Source organism: Ostrea edulis, chromosome 1 (assembly GCF_947568905.1).
Source record: "Ostrea edulis chromosome 1, xbOstEdul1.1, whole genome shotgun sequence".
NCBI classification, from domain to species: Eukaryota; Metazoa; Mollusca; class Bivalvia; order Ostreida; family Ostreidae; genus Ostrea; species Ostrea edulis.
The window spans coordinates 75,148,304-75,170,226 of NC_079164.1; the positions used below are offsets into that span (position 1 = coordinate 75,148,304).

At 34.3% G+C, this 21,923-nt stretch overlaps 1 protein-coding gene across 1 annotated transcript; it reads right to left on the reverse strand.

Annotated features, from left to right (window-relative positions):
* Positions 1–1,649: 1,649 nt before the first annotated feature.
* Positions 1,650–21,482, reverse strand: LOC125681327 (integrin-linked kinase-associated serine/threonine phosphatase 2C-like). Its single transcript, XM_048921366.2, has 10 exons — positions 21,407–21,482; positions 19,318–19,491; positions 19,007–19,124; positions 14,003–14,109; positions 13,694–13,787; positions 10,909–10,996; positions 4,243–4,361; positions 3,949–4,068; positions 3,343–3,424; positions 1,650–2,208 (listed from the first exon to the last, which is right to left on the reverse strand). Exons 1-10 carry the CDS (start codon positions 21,456–21,458, stop codon positions 2,065–2,067), a joined length of 1,098 nt encoding a protein of 365 aa, XP_048777323.1. The 5' UTR covers positions 21,459–21,482; the 3' UTR covers positions 1,650–2,064.
* Between the last annotated feature and the right edge of the window lie 441 nt (positions 21,483–21,923).

A 21,923-nucleotide genomic window follows, 5' to 3' on the forward strand; every position in this document is an offset into this window, starting at 1 on the left:
TCTTCCATTCAATCCACTGCATAACACGGGACCCCAGTTTATGGTCTCATTCGAAAGATCCGCGAGTTTCATGCATGTTGAGGAACGTGCAAGTCACCTCAAAGAATGTGGCAACATACTCTTGGGCATTTTTTCTCCATTTACTATTTGGATTTTAAAAACATTTCCAAAAAGTGTGGGGGTGGGTGGGGATCGAAACCTTATTTTGTTCCAGAGTACAACCACAATCTTAACCTTTCCATGAAAACCTTCGGCTTAAGAATACTTTATGAAACTCGCATGATCAAATACAATCATTATAGAAATGATTTTGGAAATACAATGTATATGCATCATAAATACAATTCATTAATTTGAATACATGATAACATTTCACCACCTTTATGGTGATTCTTGGTAAACTGTAATATTTTCTTCGATGTACATATTGCGTGTTACTACTTACAGTAGAAAATGAAGAAACCATGAATATGAAACTAGAATTAAGTGATGACAAATAATGTATATTTGACCGCATGATTTTGTTTTACAATTATCATAAAAAAGTTCTTTGATTGAAAACAGGCACCATCATAAACTTGTTCACGAGTTAAAACCAGTTCACTATTTGTTTGCAAACGTTTTTAAATCCGTACATTACAAGTTTGAAATCTGTGAAAAGTTTAGCAAGTGATGTATTTCAGAAACAGATAAAAAGACCAAAAACAAAAAAATAATGAATGAATGAAACAATGTGCATGTATGATGAGTTGGTGTCGAACATGGCATATACTGAAGAATAATTTAGTTTTATATAAGGGTCCATACAATATAATCAGGATTCCATAAACGAATACACACTTTGTGCTTCCACATCTCATTCAGTATAAAAAAAATTAGCTGTTGGTCTTTCGATTTTATCTTTCATTCAAAATAAAGAAAATATATCAGCTGTTGATGATTTGATCTTATCTTCAAACAAAATCATGAAAAAATATTCCTCATTCAAAATAATACCAGAATTAGTACCAAACGGCTGTATGTCTCGGATTTCCTTGAAGTCTGTTTACTAATGCTAGTATTAATCACTGCTCGTAAGTCACTTCCATACACATGACAGACCGGACATAAGTTATGTGGTCAGAGACCTGTTTTATATCAAATGTGTTAAAAGGTCACAGCATCAAAATATACCTGTCAGGGCTCAGCTGTTAAAACTACAGATATAAAGCAAATTCATTCACTGTGACCCTCTACTGTCAATCAACAATGTTTTCATTTTTGAAGATTTTTCAGAATTAGGTTAACATAATTTGCTTTACATAAACATAAAAATCATATATAGATCTACCAGGTATCTTTAAATAGTTATCTGATTTCAAAGTTAGGCATCATTTTTACACATAAATCATATACGATAAAAGTATGCTGAAATTAACAGTTATCATTTGCTCATTTGATTTTGGCATCCAATTTTTACAATACAAATTGTATACATATTTTTTTCCAGTTCTGAAAATATTTCTGAATTAAGCATTCTAATGCAACTGTTTTATTATCTGCATTTTGATTGGCTAATGCATTGTCAGAGGTTTGAGGCAGTGGAACAAGCATCAATGGGACAGAAAGTTTCTGATTCTGATGTCACAATAGAGTAACACAAAAACATATCATTTTGTGACATATTTTATAAAACAAACACATTTCAATGAAATGTGACATAAACATCAAGCAAATACGAAATTCCATTTGAATGGGAACAAGTATCTTCTCATTTGTTTAATGTTATCTAGCTGCTACCCACTAAGCAGATAAAACGATCACAAACATCCATCATGATTTTTATCGGCTCTGCTAACACATTGCAGGTAAAACTCAGCTTGTGAACAAGGAATCAGCATTAACCATTGCAAATAACAAATGAGAAAATAGTCATTTCCTAATTTTGCATGTTTTCTCTTCAATACAATTCTCCTAGGTTATGCTGCATTCATTCAACATTTGGGCCTCCCTGCATTTCCAAATGAACAAAATATGTCAAAAGCTGCATCAATCGAAATCCTGAAACACTTTCCTAAAGCTGCCTCATGTTTTGGCAATTGAGATTAAAACCACAGTCACATTATCTGCACTGAGTCGAAGCACAGCTTCGTTAGCCAATTTCTGACAGGCTGCCACACAACGAATCTCTGTTGCAGTCTTCTCATCTGTCTCCTGAATGCTCTCATCCTGTTAATTTAGTGTCATAATTAATTACTTTATTCATTCATCATCAAGCTGAAATGATTATTGTAGTGAAATATAAAATACAGGACCCAGTAGTCCCAGTTGCACAAAGGTTAGTTAAGTTTAACTGACAGTTATATTCAAGCTAACACTATATAAATGTTCAATTTAATGGCAGGTTAACTGTCACTTAAAGTTGACTAAACTTCATCAAAACTGGGTCCAGATCTTCTGCATTTCTGATTTTTCAACGGTCTGCTTGTGAATATGAAGAGGTTTATTTGGGATACACTTTTATGAAAGTAAACCAATACTGGACAAGAATTAAAGTAAATTTAATTTTCTCCCTACTTAGGGCTTAAGGGGTGGGTGCCAGAAGTAATTTTTAAATATTCTCCACCTTACCTCTCTACATCTAGCAAGCAAACGATGTGTGTATGTGTAGTATTAATCAATTTAGGGACCTCAACAAAAAATAAGTAATTGATGTCCTAAACAAAATCTTTAAGTTCATCACCTCAACCAAAATTATGTTATTCATGACCTCAATCAAAATTATGTTATTCATGACCTCAACCAAAATTATGTTATTCATGACCTCAATCAAAATTATGCTATTCATCACCTCAACCAAAATTATGCAATAATCCATGACCTAGTATTGCAAGGTTCAGATACCAAATGGGTTATATGGATTAAATACTGATAATGCATATAATTATTATGTCTTTCCAATCTAATATCTTTTAGACAAAGTAAATACATGTAGTTGTATTGAGCAAGGAGGTCTTTATCCAAATTATGAAATTCAGGACCCATTAGTCGAGAGTTTGGGGCCCCAGATGGGGCTATATAAATAATGTATTGAAAATGTATTAAAATGTATCTTCACTGAAGCCTTAGATTAAAAAAAAAAAGGGTAGTCATGTCTGTAACATTGAAAATTTCTAGCAAAGAAGAGTTTTAAAAAAAAATCTGATAGTACATATACCATAGGATTGAGTTACCAAATGCAAAAAATCAAAATGTCTACTTTAGATTCCTTGTTAAATGGTACTCAGGACGCAGTTATGACCCACTGGCCTCTTGAATATTTATCATATTTTCAAAGTTATCAAACATTGTAAAATTTCATACCTCTAAAATGCTGTTCGTGAAACGGGTGCATTCGCTGAATGAAAAACACTTCCACAGTCCGTCGCATGCCAAAACAATAAACCTGAGGAAATAAATCATGCACGGTAAATTGCTCATATTTTGCGAGCCTTTTATACTTGCCTTGATGTATTTATCTGTAAGACATAATTTCAGTGAACATCCAATTTTTTCATTACTACATGCATATACATTGTATACACAAAATTATTTACAAGTACGTTATTTTCGCATCCTGAAAACCTCGTAAATTTATGTGAAAATGAAATTTCTTGTGAATATAGTAATTTACATTATGGTGGGTACAATATGATTATAACATGTGACCACTTTGAAAAGTATGCACTAAAATGTAATACAGGGGCATCAGAGTTTCACAAACACATCTTGTTGGTGTAACAGAGATCACACCCTTTAACCCCAGACAAGCTTTTGATGACAACTCATGGTGTAAATATTAACATCCATTTCCTAGTTATTACTGCAAAAAAAAAATATCTAGTTTTGGTAACCTTTCACCCCCATGACCCCAGAGTCAATAAAAGCCAAGCTTTTCATTAGATCTACCCAGTACACAGTAATAGTTACCTATCTTGGTCCGTCAACTGACATTTCTTCACATCAGGTATACACGACACGCCAAGTTTCTTATACTGACCATCTCCAATGGAGCGTGACACCTCCAGCACCCCCAGCACTCGACCATCCCTATCAAACAAGATTTTGAGCTAATTTCTGTCTTATCATCACTTCTGTGAAAAGTTGAACACACATAAAGCTACATTCTAGATAAGATTCTGTATGGGAAAAAAATCAAGAAAGAAAAATTTAAGTAAAATTCAGAATGAAGATATTGATAAGTTGGTGTTAGAATTTTCTTACTTTACATGACCGCCCGCTTTCTGTATTCTGATTCTCTCCTCATACACAGAGGGACTGTGCTCTGTTGTCAAGGGAATTGGAATGTAGGAGTTATCTTCCTTTCCTCTACACAGTACCGCCTACAGTGTGTACAATGTACATGTGAAAATTTAAAACCATTCAAAGCAATAAAAACAACATTATGTTTGAAGATGTCCATAAAAAATGCCTTTTTTAAAAATAAGTTCAACTGTCCAGATATATTTCAATATACCCTTCTAAAAGAAAGTAGCTAAGTATGCAATGGCCCCTGCTTGCAACCCCCCCCCCCCCCCCTCCCCAACAAAAATATTTAAGATAAATCATGATCACTTGTTTAGACCAAAAAAAAAAACAAAAAAAAAACGATAAGAGAAGCAATCATTTTTACCACTCTCAGAGAAATAAATGACAAAATCTTTTGATTTATTAATTGTTACTTTTATTGGGAGAACGTATTTTTTATTTTTAAAAAACCCTTAAAATTTGTATCAATTTATTAATTTTGCCTCATTAAAAATGTTAATTAATTTAGCCTCATTAAAAATGACAGAAAATAATAAAAATGACTATATAGAAAATATATTTCAAGCTCTGTGAATTCCAGGAGCTTCGCCCCCCTTGGGCCCATCCAGGGCAAAGCCTTGATCCCACTAGTGGCCCTCACACTCCCTGCCTGATGAAGTTGTGCATCCCCTAATTTAAATTCCTGGATCTGCTCCTGGAACACTGTACAGGTGTCTAGTATGACTCTTTGAATTATAACAAGAGGCCTACAGGCTTTATTAGTCACCTGAGTACTAGTGAATTGTATCACTAGTCCCAAGGGCTATGAAATCTAGAAAAAAAATCCTGTTCTGAATACCTATTAAAGCTGAATTCTAATATTCAGCAACGGAGTAAACATGATGAAACAAGATGTATTCTTAAAACTTTAAAAATATTCTCAAAAGTGCATATTCTGATGAAAAGCTAAATTACATAATATATGAATAACATTAAACAATATTATTAGTTTGGACCCACCCTAGAGTTGGGTTGCAAGATTTTATACTGTATCAGCAAACTTAAAGAAGTCTTTCAAATGATAAAGACAATAATCACTATAATAATTTTGGTTCCACCTTAAAACCAAACTCTTACCCACTAGGATCATGAAATTTACAATTTTGGTAAAGGACTACCTACTGGTACTCCTTTTAAATTTCCATTTAGTTTCAATTTAGTATCAATAGCATTAAAGCAGATATCATTTGCATGTTTTATACATATACACTATATATACCAAGTTTGGCTCTGCCCTGGAGTCAGAACCTATACCACGGGGATCATGAAATTTACAATTTTGGTAGAGGCCTTCCTGCTATAAACCGGTAAGCAATTAGTTTTTATTAAAGATATACAGTTGTAGAGAAGATGTTTGAGAATTTGTCAATTTTTGAGTCTTTGCCCCAAACCTAGGGCTCCAGGAGTGCAAAAGTACTAAAAACAATTTATGTCACTTTTGTTTCAAAGATGCTTCATACCAAATCTGACAAGAATTGGAATGATAGTTATCAAGAAGAATTAGAAATGTTCACTTCTTAACACATTTAGTCACTGACAATTTTGGCCCCACCCTGACACCAAAACCCTCACCCCTGGGATCATGAAATTTAGTACTGAGATTTAAAATTTATGTCCCCCTTGTCCCAAAGATGCTTCATGCCAGATTTGAAAAGAATTGTATTAATTGTAGTTATCAAGAAGTAAAAAATGTTCAATTTTTTACGCTCACCGGATGATGCAGACCAATAGCAATATGTTACCTAAGGGACTTGGGTGACCTAATAATAAAGTTCTCACTTGAACAACAGAATTTACTCAGTCCAAAAAAGGCAAATGAAGAATGAATGCACAATGGAAATGTCATAACATCACCAATCAATTCTCTTTCTACTAATAATGAAGATCCACTGACATCCTAATGCAGAATCCATTAGCAAAGCAGATAGTTTTTTCCTGGATTCTTTTAAGTGAGAAAAACAGCACTGATGCAACATATCCACTGTAAACCAAAATAATGTAAAACCAATGATTAAAATAAAAGGCTTTCAGTCGCACTGAACAATGGCTGTATAGGTGAATTTCTATTTAGTCATCAAGGACACAACTTATCAAGTGACATTAGACATACTGACACGGAGCTGAATTGATTTACAATCATTTATCTCTTCAAGTGCAATGGACTCTGTTAGAGATGATAGATACTATCTATGGCTGCCTTTTAAAAATTATCAGGATAAATTTCCAACAAATCTGAAGTCATGAAGGCCATGTTGAATTACAAGATATGCAGTTGTTTGATGAATAGACAATGGTGATACACATGATAAATAAACCTGAAATAGAAACACTCATGCATTGAGCATGTAGCATTTAATTTAGAAATTAAATTGAAACACTTTTCCAACCTCTCAATGTTACCTGTTCTACAGGAGTAACTGAATCATAGTGTGAAATTTCATTGAGAGGACAAGATTTACGGCCCAGGATGAGGTGTTTTGCTTCACCATGTAATGTAAATCATAGAAAATATATGATGTCACAATCGATGACAATGTAGCAGTGCAAGACCGCAGGCAATCCTATCACACAAGTTCAAATTTACTAATAAAGAATACTCATTAATCGTGAGTACGAACCCAAGCGATGTAATTACCAGTGTGTACGACAGAACAGGAAATGTTACAGAAACATGCCCCACCATCCAGGATCAACATTAACCGTTTGTCCGATTGTCTGAAGCAAATGAAAACCCAGTTCAGACAAGTGGAACTCAATACACATCAGCCCGATGGGGCAGGTTATTATTTCAGTAGGACATGTGATTATTTTGATTGCATTAAGGTTGATAAATAAAAAAATATTAGAAAATAAAGTCCAGCTCTGTATTTTTTGTTTTCTTTACAGAATCATCAATTTATTTACGGTTGATCGATCCTCATGTGATATCATAGGTTTTTGCAAAAATATTTATTAAATTAAAATGAGCGCATACTAGAAATACATCATTCAGAGGAATTCTATTCACTGCATAAAATAAAAAATCTGGTAAACTATTGATACTGAAAAGGTTTATATTTTCCATAGATAATCAAGTATCTATGATTTAAAAAATGTTGTCAAGGGCAATAACTCCTATGCTGGTATTTCTTTTACAGCATGTTTATTATACATGATTTCCTCAAAATCCACAAATAGTTTATACATATTTATGAATTAGCAGTTTTTTTTATAAACTGTTGACATTTAAAATTTGTCATTTCAACAAGTTTTTATCTATTATAAATATTCTTTATAACGAAAATGTGTGATTTCCTGATGTTAACATATACTTCTGTTTCTGTATGTCTGACAGCTTTAAAAATGTGGCAACATACACATTTTCTTTGGTTATTAATTAAATTTAACTATATTGAGTGGAAATTAATACAGTTTGTCCACATTCAATCATTAATATTGATAAAAGCTGTAAGAGGAGTTGATTGCAAAAAATGTCTGATCACTTTTAAAAAGACACATGCACATCTTCAATGTGTCATCAGGGTGTGACATACTTTCTTTGCATTGAAAAAAACAAGACAAATCATGTACTCTCTATGTAATATTTTCACTTGGCATAAGATGTACATGTATGTGTACCAAGTTTAATGGTCCTTGCACCAACGAATCGGTCTGCATCCTGCTACTACGACCTTGACCTTAAGAAACAATAGGCATCCTCCACTTGGCATAAAGTGTATGTGTACAAAGTTTGATGGTCCTATCCCTAACAGTTCGGTTTGTATACTGCCTTACAGTTCAGTTTGTATACTGCCTTCAAGGTTTTCCTACTAAGTGATACTGTGACCTTGACCTTTAACCTTGAAAAATAATAGGCATCTTCCTCTCATCATGGTGATCAAATGTACCAAGTTTCAATATCCTGGAGCTTATGGTTCGGTTTGTATCCTGCCTACAAGGTTTTCTAACTAAGTGATACAGTGACCTTGACCTTTGACCTATAACATTGAAAAACAATAGGCATCTTCCTCTCATCATAGTGATCGAAGGTACCAATTTGCAATATCCTGGAGCTTACGGTTCAGTTTGTATCCTGCCTACAAGGTTTTCCTACTAATTAATACTATGACCTTGACCTTTGACTTCGACCTTGAAAAATAATAGACATCTTCCCCTCATCATGGTGATCAATAAAACAAGTTGTAATATCCTGGAGCTTACAATTGGGTTTGTATCCTGCCTACAAGGGTTTCCTACTAGGTTTTCCTACTAAGTGATACAACCTTGACTTTTGACCTCAAAAAACAATAGGCATCTTCCTCCCATCATGGTGATCAAATGTACAAGTTGAAAAATCCTGGAGCTTACGGTTCGGTCTATATCCTGCCCACAAGGTTTGGACGGACGGACGCCGCCATATCATAATACGTCCTGTCTTCGACGGGCGTATAAAAATGTATATACACAAGACATTTAGTAATATACTTCATTTGGCGGTAGCTGCTTCCTACGAAAGGCATTGAATAGAATACACAGCTAAATGTAATACGTTTACAGTTATACTCTGGACAATGAAAACAAATGCCCCTTTCTCAAAATGAAACAAGATTGCTATGCGTAGACATGTCCCCTACTTCCACAAAACAAGTTGAAGCACAAAAGTCCCATAACTCCTGTAAAATTTGTAGAATCAAAATTGCGGTGGACTATGATCAACTACATATTGTGACTAACAATCCTACAAAACTTGAATACAATCTGTGCAGTGGCCTCTGAGGAGTTGCGTCCACAGTGTTCCTATAGTGTAGCATGTACAAATTCAACAAAGTCCCATAACTCCAGTAAAAGTGATCAAATCAAAATGGTGGTGCAATATGATCAACTTCACACGGTGGCTAACAATCCTACAAAATTTGAACAAAATCCATTGAGCTGTTTCTTAGGAGTTACATCCACAAAGTGTTCCTTTAGTGTAGCATGTACAAATTCAATAAAGTCCCATAACTCCTGTAAAATTTATCAAATCAAAATGGCAGCGCAATATGATCAACTACATATTCTGCGTTGCGGTACAAAAATATTTATAACTTCCTTGAATGTTAAAAAGTCTCAATCAAAACAGCAGGTGCACAACTTCATTATTGATATAAAATATACACAAAGGTTTTAATTAATCAAATTATGTCTACATACAAACAGACTCACGAACAATGTGATTCCAGCATAACCTCCTAAAGTTTGTTTATGGAGGTATAATCAAAGTATTATAATACGAGTTAGTATGGCTAACACATTCATCACTATGACTATGCCATTCTCTGTGGTCGTATTGATATAGAACTATTAATTCGATATAATGAATCATCCTTATAATGAATTACAATAACCTGTCCCTTTGCTATAACTGTGTTTCACTGTAGGGAGTTTGCTATAACTGTGTTTTACTATAGGGAGTTTGCTATAACTGTATTTTACTGTAGGAAGTTTGCTATAACCGTGTTTTACCGTAGGAGTTTGCTATAACTGTGTTTTACTGTAAGGAGTTTGCTATAACCGTGTTTTACTGTAGGGAGTTTGCTATAACTGTGTTTTACTGTAGGGAGTTTGCTATAACCGTGTTTTACTGTAGGGAGTTTGCTATAACCGTGTTTTACCGTAGGAGTTTGCTACAACTGTGTTTTCCCTTCAGTAAGACACAGTTATAGCAAACTCCCTACAGTAAAACACGGTTTTAACTGTGTCTTACTGTAGGGAGTTTGCTATAACCGTGTTTTATTGTAGGGAGATTGCTATAACCGTGTTTTACTGTAGGGAGTTTGGTATAACTGTGTTTTACTGTAAGGAGTTTGCTATAACCGTGTTTTACTGTAGGGAGTTTGCTATAACTGTGTCTTACTGTAGGAAGTTTGCTATAACCGTGTTTTATTGTAGGGAAATTGCTATAACTGTGTTTTACTGTAGGGAGATTGCTATAACCGTGTTTTACTGTAGGGAGACTGTAATAACTGTGTTTTACTGTAGGGAGTTTGCTATAACTGTGTTTTACTGAAGGGAGTTTGCTATAACCGTGTTTTACTGTAGGGAGATTGCAATAACTGTGTTATACTGTAGGGAGATTGTAATAACTGTGTTTTACTGTAGGGAGTTTGCTATAACTGTGTTTTACTGAAGGGAGTTTGCTATAACCGTGTTTTACTGTAGGGAGATTGCAATAACTGTGTTATACTGTAGGGAGTTTGCTATAACCGTGTTTTACTGTAGGGAGTTTGCTATAACTGTGTTTTACTGTAGGGAATTTGCTATAACTGTGTTTTACTGTAGGGAGTTTGCTATAACCGTGTTTTACCGTAGGGAGTTTGCTATAACCGTGTTTTACCATAGGAGTTTGCTATAACTGTGTTTTACTGTAGGGAGTTTGCTATAACCGTGTTTTACCGTAGGGAGTTTGCTATAACCGTGTTTTACTGTAGGGAGTTTGCTATAACTGTGTGTTACTGAAGGGAGTTTGCTATAACTGTGTTTTACTGTAGGGAGTTTGCTACAACTGTGTTTTACTGTAGGGAGTTTGCTATAACTGTGTTTTACTGTAGGGAGTTGCCTTACCTGGCTGTCCCCGAGACAGGCTATGAAGGCGGTCTCATTGACAATAACTATAACTGTAGCTGTTGTTCCATCCTTCCAGGAAGGCTTTCTGAAAGAACATAAAACTTCCTCAGTCAAATTGACAACTTTCTTAATACATATACTGATAGAAAAAAGCATGGGACAATTTCTTAAGACATGAGAAATACTGTATTTAATTGATTTATTGATAACACAAAATTATGTAAACAATGGGCAGTCTATGCGAATGTTTTTTTGACCAAACAGGACATTCGGTCCTGTGTAATCAATGAACACATTGGACTGAACCAAATTTTGTCAGACCGAAAAACCTAATGTAAAAAAGCGAAACATGTGAAAATGCAAAACCAAGGAAATCTTATTTATCATACTAGTAATACTATACCAGGGATCCCTCCCGCATAATACTTTAGACAGTCCATGCGGTTTTAATCACATTCATTTACGTATTTGGATTTGTGTGATATTTTTACTTAAAACAAACATTTAAATGACCATGCGTCAAAATAGTAAAGCTCAAAACCGGACACTGAGACATCGGACATTCCGGTCTGGTGTAAAAAATGACGCATCGGACCTGCGGCACTGTACATTGGTCAGGTCCGATGGTCCGATGTCTTTCGCATAGACTGAATGGGTTAACAATCAAAGAATCACACCACTAATGATAATTACAGACATTAACAAAATCAAGGTCAATCCAAGTTCAATATCTAGTGTGCCCCCCATAAGCACCAATGACTGCCTGACAATGCCTTCCCATGGACACAATTAAGTCTCTAAAAACTATCTAAGGATGTTGTTCCACTCGAACTGCAGAGTATGGGCCAGTTGTTACACAGTCTGAGGCTGCGGTTGTCTTTGGCAGATGTGACTATCCAGTTCGTCCCATGCATGTTCAATAGGGTTTAAATCTGGTGATTTGGATGAACAAGAAAGAACCTGGATATTGTATCTTTGGAGAACATCACGTACATGAGCAGAGTGTGGTCTAACATTGTTATATTGGAATACTGCTCCAGTGTGCTGCATTATTGGAACCACGCGTGGCTGTACGACTTCATCAATACACCGTTGAGCTGTCAAAGTACCCTGTATGTGAATAAATGCTGTCCTGCCTGTATAGGATATTGCTGCCCGCATCCTAACACTACCCCTTCCAAACCTGTCAGAATTCTGGATGCAGTTTTGCACAACACGTTTATTTGGCGCCTATACACTCTGAGTCTTCCATCAGGCCTCTGCAGTCAAAATTGAATTTTATTGCTGAACCAGACTGTCTGTCAGTGTTGCTGTAGTCCCATAGTCCATTGCAAACAGTCTGATCTGATATTCTGTAAATCCCAGGAATGGCAGGTGTTCTAGTTGATGCTGTTTAGAATTGTTGTGGCAATCACATGAAGCAATCCCGTGCTGCTGACATCACACGTGGTCTACCTGCTCTATGACGATCATTTGTTGAACCATGCTATTAATATCTGGGGAGATGAGGTACTTTGTGTAACATCTCTTTCAACTGTAAATTGTGACACACCTGCTTCCAGTCTTCCAGTTGCAATGTGCACCATTCAGATGATGCATTTCTCAAAAAATGGTTACATTCAAGGACGATGCAATCAAATATCGAGAACCTGTGCATTTGATAGACTGCTGGTGCCTGAATCACATGTGATAGACTACTGGTGCCTGAATCATGTGTGATAAACTACTGGTGCCTGAATCACATGTGATAGACTACTGGTGACTGAATCACATGTGAAAGACTACTGGTGACTGAATCACATGTGATAGACTACTACTGGTGTCTGAATCATGTGTGATAAACTACTGGTGTCTGAATCACGTGTGATAGACTACTGGTGCCTGAATCATGTGTGATAGATTACTGCTGCCTGAATCACGTGTGATAGACTACTGATGCCTGAATCACATGTGATAGATTAATGATTCTTAAATCACACGTGATAGACTACTGGTACCTGAATCACATGTGATAGAATACTGCTGCCTGAATCACATGTGATAGACTACTTGTGCCTGAATCACATGTGATAGACTACTGGTGCCTGAATCACATGTGATAGACTACTGGTGTCTGAATCACGTGCATTTGGAACTTATAACATTCACGAGTAACAGAGACTGATTTTAGGATTTTATGAAAACTTGTCTTATTGTCCTTAAATTATAATACAATATCTATCCAGTAAACAATAGCGTTAGCTGTAACAAGGAGTAATCAGGCAATTCATTCTACACCAAAGCAAAAGCATAAAAATACTATTTGAAAAGATTCAGCAAAAATTACTCCTATGCATTTCTTTTTATTGATCAGATAATTAAAGAATATTCCACATTTCTTTTCATTGATCAGATAAGTATAGAATATTCCACATTTCTTTTCATTGATCAGATAAGTATAGAATATTCCACATTTCTTTTTATTGATCAGATAAGTATAGAATATTCTACATTTCTTTTCATTGATCAGATAAGTATAGAATATTCCACATTTCTTTTCATTGATCAGATAAGTATAGAATATTCCACATTTCTGCAAAACAAAATTTCTTTTCCTAGATTTTTACAAATGGAGCATTTGTATACTGCATCTCTAAAACACTCAGGAAAATTTAAATCTTAAAATGACAGATTAAACAATATGGCTTACATGAATGAATTAGCAAAGAAATATTAAACATTTGATTTAATTCATGCATCGTAACCAACGATTAATGAAGGTGAGGAGTCTGACTGTACATACATTTTTGTTGCCTCTTTCAAAAATTCATCATCTGTCTTCTTGAATGTTTCCACTAAAGTTTTCTTCATTTCTTTTTCAACTTGTGATACTTCACCTATAAATCAAAGCCACAAGTGAATGAAAACAAAGGAATAGTTCTGGGATTCAAACAGTTTTACAATATGATAATCCAACTGTTCTGATAAGTCCATGATAGAAAGCAGAAGGGTATAAGGTACAGTATCTGATTATTAATGAATTCCTACTGATATTGCATTCATGAAGACTAGTACAGAACATAAGATTGAACACGGGGGTGGGGAACATTACCCTTTGGGAACTTATCCAGAAGAAATTTATGCAAATTCTTGGATGCAAACCTAGAAGCCCTTGCCCCACCATGTCCATCGTAGACTGCAAAAAAGGCAACCCGATACCTGTGGATATCAAAACCATCAGTCAATACATTCTGTGTAAATATTAAGATAGTTATACCATATATAGAGTAGGTATGCATTGATGCACTTAGCCTAAAATCTGACAAAGGTATTCTTTTAAATAAATGAACAATATTATTTCTTAGATAAGAATACTAAACAGGATGTGTTCGTGAAACACTATGCCCTAATGGCGACAACTAAACAAATGAATTGTCTTCTTATAGGGAATCTTCATTCAAAAAGAGATATTGCCTACATCATCTTTATTGAAAGTACAACTAACTCCAAGGTCAAAAACTTTGGTACCAAAAGAAGAACAGATGAAATATGAGAACCATATCACTCAAATTCGAAAGTTCTGAGCAATGCTACAGTTCTGATATTTGAGCTAAACCTCAAGGTCACAAGGTGAAAGATCTTCGTATCACAAGAAAGGCTGTCTTAAAGAAATCTATATACCAAATATGAAAGCCCTACCCTAAATAAGTAGATATTGCTTTGATTAACTCTTCTTAAAAGTTGGTCAAACTCCAAGGTCAAGATCACTTGATCAAAAACTTTGGTACCAAAAGAAAGTTCTTATCACAAGGCATATCACTTACCCTTCAAAAGATTAAAGTTATACTTAAATTTTTAAAATTTGAGTCAAACTTCAAAGTTATGAGCAAGGTTATAAAGCTTTGGACAGAATGACAAACATATGGCAAAAAAAATATGCCCCCCCCTCCCCCCAAATCTTCGATCTAGGGAATAAATTTTTTTATAAACAAGCATTCTGTATGACCCCTGCACCCGAAGTCAAGTCATTTGTATAATATTTTGGATGCAGTCCCCTTGAAATGTCAATGCTATTGCTTTTTGCATTTTCATTAATTTTAATATTCCAAACATGTCAAGGATATCTGCAAACAAAGATGTCTTTGTCGTAACATAAAACAATTCGTTATTTTCTCCTCAGCCTCTAGTTTTGTTGCTGTGAGGGGAACTTCACTGTATCGTCCTCCAGTATTCTGTACAATGAAGCATATAAAGATCCGCATTTTCAATTCTACCCAATGTCTTCATTCACAACTTTCTACCCGCATTGTTGTCGGCACATGATGTCTAGATCTCTCGTGTGTTTAAAAATAAAATTGAAAAATCTATAATTTAAAAGTTTTGCCCATCAAGCATTTTTGATATCAGAATAAATATATCATTAATTCGATCTCCTGTAATACAGACACGGCGAATCAGGCGATATGGATTACATATTGGTATGCCATTGATTATACAGATCTCACACAATAAAACGAAAATCAAAGAGAACTAAGCAGAGTACAAAAATTAATTCTGTCAACCATTAGACTACGTTTTACAGTTGTTGTTAAAGGCCGGCAATTTGGTATAAAAGCAGCCAATCGGTGAAAATGGTGGAATATATGAATTTTCTGGTCACATTCAGGTTGCAGCACTTATTTTGCAAAAATAAAGATTAAGCTGTTGTACTGAAATTTTAAAATGGGTATGCTTGTTCCCTTCATAACTGTGCATATATTGGCCATATCTATTTTAGATATAAATTCTCATGAAGTTTTAATTTTGGCCTAAAAAATCTGAAGCAGGGCTAAATTTGTATTTCAAACTAGAGATTGGCAGTTTGTGGGTGTGATTATCTTTTGTTATTGTTTACACCGGATGTTGACTCACATATTGCACGAGCATGCTTGTCTAGTTCTAGATAAGAGGGGTTGCACCAAAGGAAACATGTAATCAAATCACTGTATAACGTGGAAAAAAAGTACTTACTCATATATCATTGGTAAATCCAGATTTTATTTTTTAATTATATATAATCACATTCCTTTAAAAAATTTGTTAACTTTATAAAAATAACTCATTAGGACTGTTCAGTCTGATCGCTGTTTCAGAGTTTAGCAGGATTGCTGGTACCTTTTCTAGAATAATGTCAAGCATGATGTTTGTCTGATTAAGCAACAATCTCCTAGGCCAGTTGTGTAACTCCCATTGTCTCTCACCAATGATGACAAATGTCCAATTGATCAACCATCACTTTAAAATTACTCTCAATCTGGACTCTTATGTGTGAACATTACAATGTCAAAAGAGACAATCACAGATAGTAGGTCTCCAAATATCATAATGGACAAAGTGTTTCTTAATAATCCTTCAATGCACATGTCCTCCATTGCACAGTTACAATTTCCCTCCAAATTCTTCTCATAATTGAAAGGTACCAAGAGGAAAATCATAAGTATTATTATATCATATATACCAATATTTTGTGTATATTATCGAAAAACTACATGTTTTAAAAGACATGGATAAAACAATGATGAATTCATTTTGTAATTCCTAGGGTGAAGTTTTGTTAAAGTAAAAACCTATCTTTTCAGTGCCTCACAGATCCAGCAGAGTGGTAGAAAAATGCGGGAAAACTTTAGTTTATTTTGATAAATCATGCCAGTCTCCCTGTTCAAAATATCGTCTGCTATAGAGCACGTGTAGAGTCAAGCATCAAACTGCTGCTTATTCTGATAACACTGCTAAGCCCTGCCCTCTTGCCATATATGCTTAATTGCTGTAGGGGTGTAAATTTTTCTAGGTTACTCCCGGCCTTTAAAATAATTCAACTGTAGCAAAAGTGAAACCTAATTTACATGGCAGCTTCCTGACATAGTGCAGATTCGAGGTTGTTAAAACCATGGCTCCCAGGAATAGGGTGGGACAACAGTACTAAGGGGATCAAAGTTTTACATGCGGATACACAGGGAAGATCTTTAAATATGGGCCAAGGTGACTCAAATGAGTGATGTGGCCCATGGGCCTCTTCTTAAAAAACAATTCTGGTCTGAATGATGAAAATCATTCAATATTTCATAACAGGAGGGGCAGATTCTGGCAACAGGATATATAGACACGATTACTTTCTATTGGAAGTTTAAGCACAGGATACTATTTGAACTAATCAAATGTATACTCATCTGATATTTACTCAAAATACTAATGACGCAATATAAGAGGCCCATGGGCCACATCGTTCACCTGAGAAGCAGTGCCTAGCAATAAACAAGCTTGAGCAAAACTATCATTATACAAGCAGCTTGGTTCAGAAAAAACTTTTCAAAAATAATGACTAAAAATTTACCAATTTTCAAACTTAATTATTGAACTTGACTACAAATTCATCAATTATCATATGCCCTTGTAGACAGATATTGCCTTTCATATTAACAAATTTCATCTAAGGATGCTTTGTGCTAAGTTTGTTTCCCTATACATTCGCATGTAAAACTTTAATCACTTATTGAGGCTCTTTCCTACACTCAGCCTAGTAGTCAGGGGTCATGATTTCTACAAACTTAAATCTGTACATGTCGGGAAGCTTTCATGTGATTTTCAGCTCTTCTGGCCCAGTGGTTCAGATTGCTGCTGAGAAATTGTCACATTTTGTAATGTTTATGGGCATAAATTGTTGTTGTGAAAAGTGTTTTGTAATTCATTTTTATGGTATACCTTCCCACCATCATGTCAATGCAGTTTGCAAAAGTTTCCATTATGATATGATTGTGATTTCTTATTGGCATTTTGAAATTTGTAACAGGAAGGACATATTATGATAAGTGGTGTCTTTTTCATATTATAGTATCCCAAAATTATGCTGTTTCTAGGTCATAGTTGTGTTTTTTACAGTCATTATTGTGTTTTTTAAAGCATTCAACCTAAAAAAAAAAAAAAACAAGATTTAGGAAACATAAAAATGTAGTTTATCAGAAAGGTAAAAGTCTACGGATTTTGATAATGACTCAGATATGTTTTTTTTTACTAGAATCAATCAAAAAAGAACATTAGATGATGGGAATGAGATACAAGCTGGTACACAGTATATATTTTCATACTGGAATATTGTTACTAAAAGTTAGTCATTGCATAATATTTTAGAAAGTTTTAGCACAACAACTGTACAAGGATCAGTCTGACAAGCCCTGTACCCTGTATGCACTTTTTATTAAATTGAAGAAAATTAATTAACATTACATTGTATGATATAATGAAAATTTCTAGAGAAAAATAAAAAAAATTAAGTCAATACATTTTTTAAGGTCCTTGTCAAACAAAGAAAGGTAATTCATGTGGCATCCTGCTTACAGCTAGGTAAAAATAAATACAAATACATGCAATATGTTTAAGAAATCAAAACCTGTTTCCACATCAAATATTGAAAAATTTGGACGAAGAATCAAAATATTACTTTTTCCAAGGAAAAATATCGTCTGTTCTAATTTTTTTTAAAATGTCATTATGAAATAAACACTATATAGTGTTTCATGAATATAACATCCATATACATGTATTAATCTTTTGAGCCAAGAAATTTAATAAGAACTAGTTTTTCTCACATAGTGAAGAATACGAGCCCAATATCACCCATGTGAGATTTTTCTGTCTTATACTGCTATAACATCATTGATATGACATCATATTTTCTCCGATTTACGTTAAATGATGATGAAAAATATATACTATTCTCTTGATGCAGCTTTCTGGGAGACAGTCTTGGGGTTTTCTTTGTTTACATGTGAAATGTTAACCATTTTTGAGCTATGCTTTTTCTGACTGTCCAATTAATTTTGAAATTAAGTTTAAAAGTGGAGTTTAATATACTTTGAATTTTCTCAAAGATCCAAAATTAATGCACTAAACTATGGATAAAATATGAGAAAAATAATCCTTCATTAATTACTTATGTGGAACGGAAATTCCACCTCTAGGACAACCTTTAGCTGTCGAGGACTCGACAAAGCATAAAGCATCGTCCAACACTGAATCTTTGTCCCCCTCAGTGGAATTTCCCACACTATTATCAATGAAGGCGATTCTGATCTTGACTTACACAGACGGATGAAGGTTTGGAATCTGCTGTGTCATGTCTTCTATCAATACATGCTCATCCTGCATCTCATCTCTCTCGCCTTGTCGCTCAGCAAAGAAGGGAGACAATCTATATCTAACTGCAATGGAAAAGACATTTGTGAAGTACTCCAATATTCTATCATGCAGTAAAATCAAATAAATTTTAAACCTATGGGTTTTACACTGCATATCAACTAAAAACAAAACATTTAAAATGTATTTGCAAATGCACTCTTATCAATGCGAATATCAAATAAAAATTGAACTGCTATTAAAAGGTGTACATCTCACCAGAAGTTTTTAACTTTGCATGTTTCTCTTCAGAAAGCTTGGGGTCTCCCTCCACTTTTCTTTTGTGATCATTCTCAGTCTCTGTTCTCTTTAACACTGGAGCACAAGTGCAGTCATTTTTATCAGGAACATCGTCATAGAGACTTACTGTAGAAGTTTTACTGGGTGTGGTTTCTGCAATATTTTAAAACTTCGTTATGCTAATTGGTAAATTGTGGAAAGAATTAATATTGTTAACAACAATAAAGAATTATAAAAATTTTAATCTTTCTCGTTTACAAAACTTTAAAGCAATTTTACTCGACATAAAAATTAATATCATCCAGCTTCTCCCTTCTGACTTGTCCAATATTGAAACTTCATAATTTTGTTTAGAGTGTACCTTTAACCATTTCTTCGGAGCACCTATGAGGTATTCGAACCTTTACTGCAAACTAATATATTAAGAGAAAACAGTTCATTGGTTGTCTATTTTTATTCACACAACTCGAGTTGCAATCGAATGGAGTAAGTTTCAACTCTCATGACATATTGTGACATTTGAACTCTACCCAACTAACCCTGCCTTCTATGAGGTTTAGTGTAGTAGCAATGTGGCAGTTTTTTTTAATGATACTCTGCATTTGTAGATGATCAGATGGATGCAATATTGGTTGGAGTATTGTACATAGAAGTACAAAAGAACATTGGAGTATCTACCCTACTAACTAGGTAAGTACCTGGGTATGACCCAAAGTCACCCCAATATGAAAGACGATTATACAAGTCATGTTCAATGTATTTCCAATGAACCATAACTTGTTGCAGGAGAATAATTGAAAAATTTATTTAATGCACCACTTTCAACTTCCATCTGATTGTGGTGCAGTCACTTCCCAATCACTGATGCTGGGTAATGTCTCTGTGAGTGAAAACTTCTAAAATGGGACATAAAACATGCAACAATACAAAAACCATTTTGTAAAATACGAAAGATCTTAGTATGTTGAAAACTTTTTGTGTCACATAGTAAATTTAAAGATTGACGGTCTAATCTAAAGTTGTCTTTCTTTAATGATCAACTAACTTAGTAAATATTGTACAGTATAAAAGCTTAACGTTAAACTATTCAAGATACATGTATCATCTCACAATGAAAGTGATGGACAATGTGATTATTAGACTTCCCCCTATAGCGAGACATTCCCGCAAAAACACGATTATCCCTCTTTAGCAAGAGTAAATATATCCTGTAATATATCCTGTACAACCAAGAAAAACACTCATGGAGTACATTTCTCCGTGTTTCACACTAAAATGTCCGATACTTCTGCAAATAATTTATATATTAATAAAAACCAAAAACATCCATGATCTGCATTGGATTTCAGCCCCCTTCCCTCTTATGCAGCAACACTGATACGAACTTTCTTGACTGTGTTGTAAAATCGTGTCATGTTGAGTGTTTTTTGCTCTTATTCAGCATTGCACGGAATTTGCCATTATTTTCAATAAAGACACCAAAACACCTGTTTGGTAATGTTTACTTTCTCCCTAAAGATGGATAATCACGTTTTAGTAAGGAGATCTCACTATAGGGGAAGTGTTCCCAACCTGTCAGAGGGCTCCCAAATTTTTTGATTTATTTTCTATAAAATAGAAGCAACCCACGGCATATCCAAGGTAAATTATTTACCATTCAGCATTCATTTAAGATATTATTATCTTGAAATTCACTTTCATTTGTGTTGTTAGTTTGATCTGATCTTGGAAAATGTATTTGGTCTTCAATACAAACAAGTTCTCTTGCATCATGTGCCTTGACTTATGTTCTTCCCATTTTAACCCCTTAGTAACTAAGCAAAAAAAATATTTAAAATTATTGTAGCGAAGGTGAGCTGATAAGACATCTAATAGATGCAATTATTGGCAAATTTCTCCACGAGTCATTGAAGTTAAAGGATATAGGCCTAGATAGATCTACCATGGTGGCGATTCAAACCTTGTATTTGTAACCTATATGCACGATTAACATTTAACATAACGAAGTACTTGTTTGAATTTGTTTTAAATCAGGAGCAATATTGTAGCAATTATTTTTTTCATCAACCTGGTTCAGGTAAGTCGCCAAACAAATCCATCTTCGAGCGCTCCGTGAGCATACAAATCAACACCGGATATATTAATTTGAAATGGCATTAATAAAACGGACTGGATAACATAGAAATGTCCGGAAAGAAAACCAAAATTTTAAACACAGGTGCTTGGGTCATAATATATGAATACACATATAACTTTACACATCTGTAAATAATATTCATAATATGCGAATACACATCTTACCTTATACATGTGTAAATATGTGTAAGGTTAGATGTGCATTCATATGATTATTATGACCCAAGCACCTGTGGATAGGGCCACATTGTTCACGCAGGGTTTGTCAGATATTTAAAAGATTTGTATTATTTGTTCTCGAATAATAAATTGAAGTTTTGTATTATTTGTTCCCGAATAATAAATTTAATTTTTTTAATTATTTGTTCCCGAATAAAAGATTGAAGTTTTGTATTATTTGTTCCCAAACCACCAAATTCCGCTTTTATCAGAGTTTTAAAAAATGGTGT

Coding starts and splice junctions, on each gene's coding strand:
- LOC125681327 (XM_048921366.2), bottom strand. CDS start 21,458: ATGCTCACGGAGCGCTCGAAGATGGATTTGTTTGGCGACTTACCTGAA. Junction 19,492..21,406: donor TGGCGACTTACCTGAACCAG/GTTGATGAAAAA, acceptor AAAATATTGCAG/AAACCACACCCAGTAAAACT. Junction 4,362..10,908: donor CCTGTCTCGGGGACAGCCAG/GTAAGGCAACTC, acceptor TACACACTGTAG/GCGGTACTGTGTAGAGGAAA.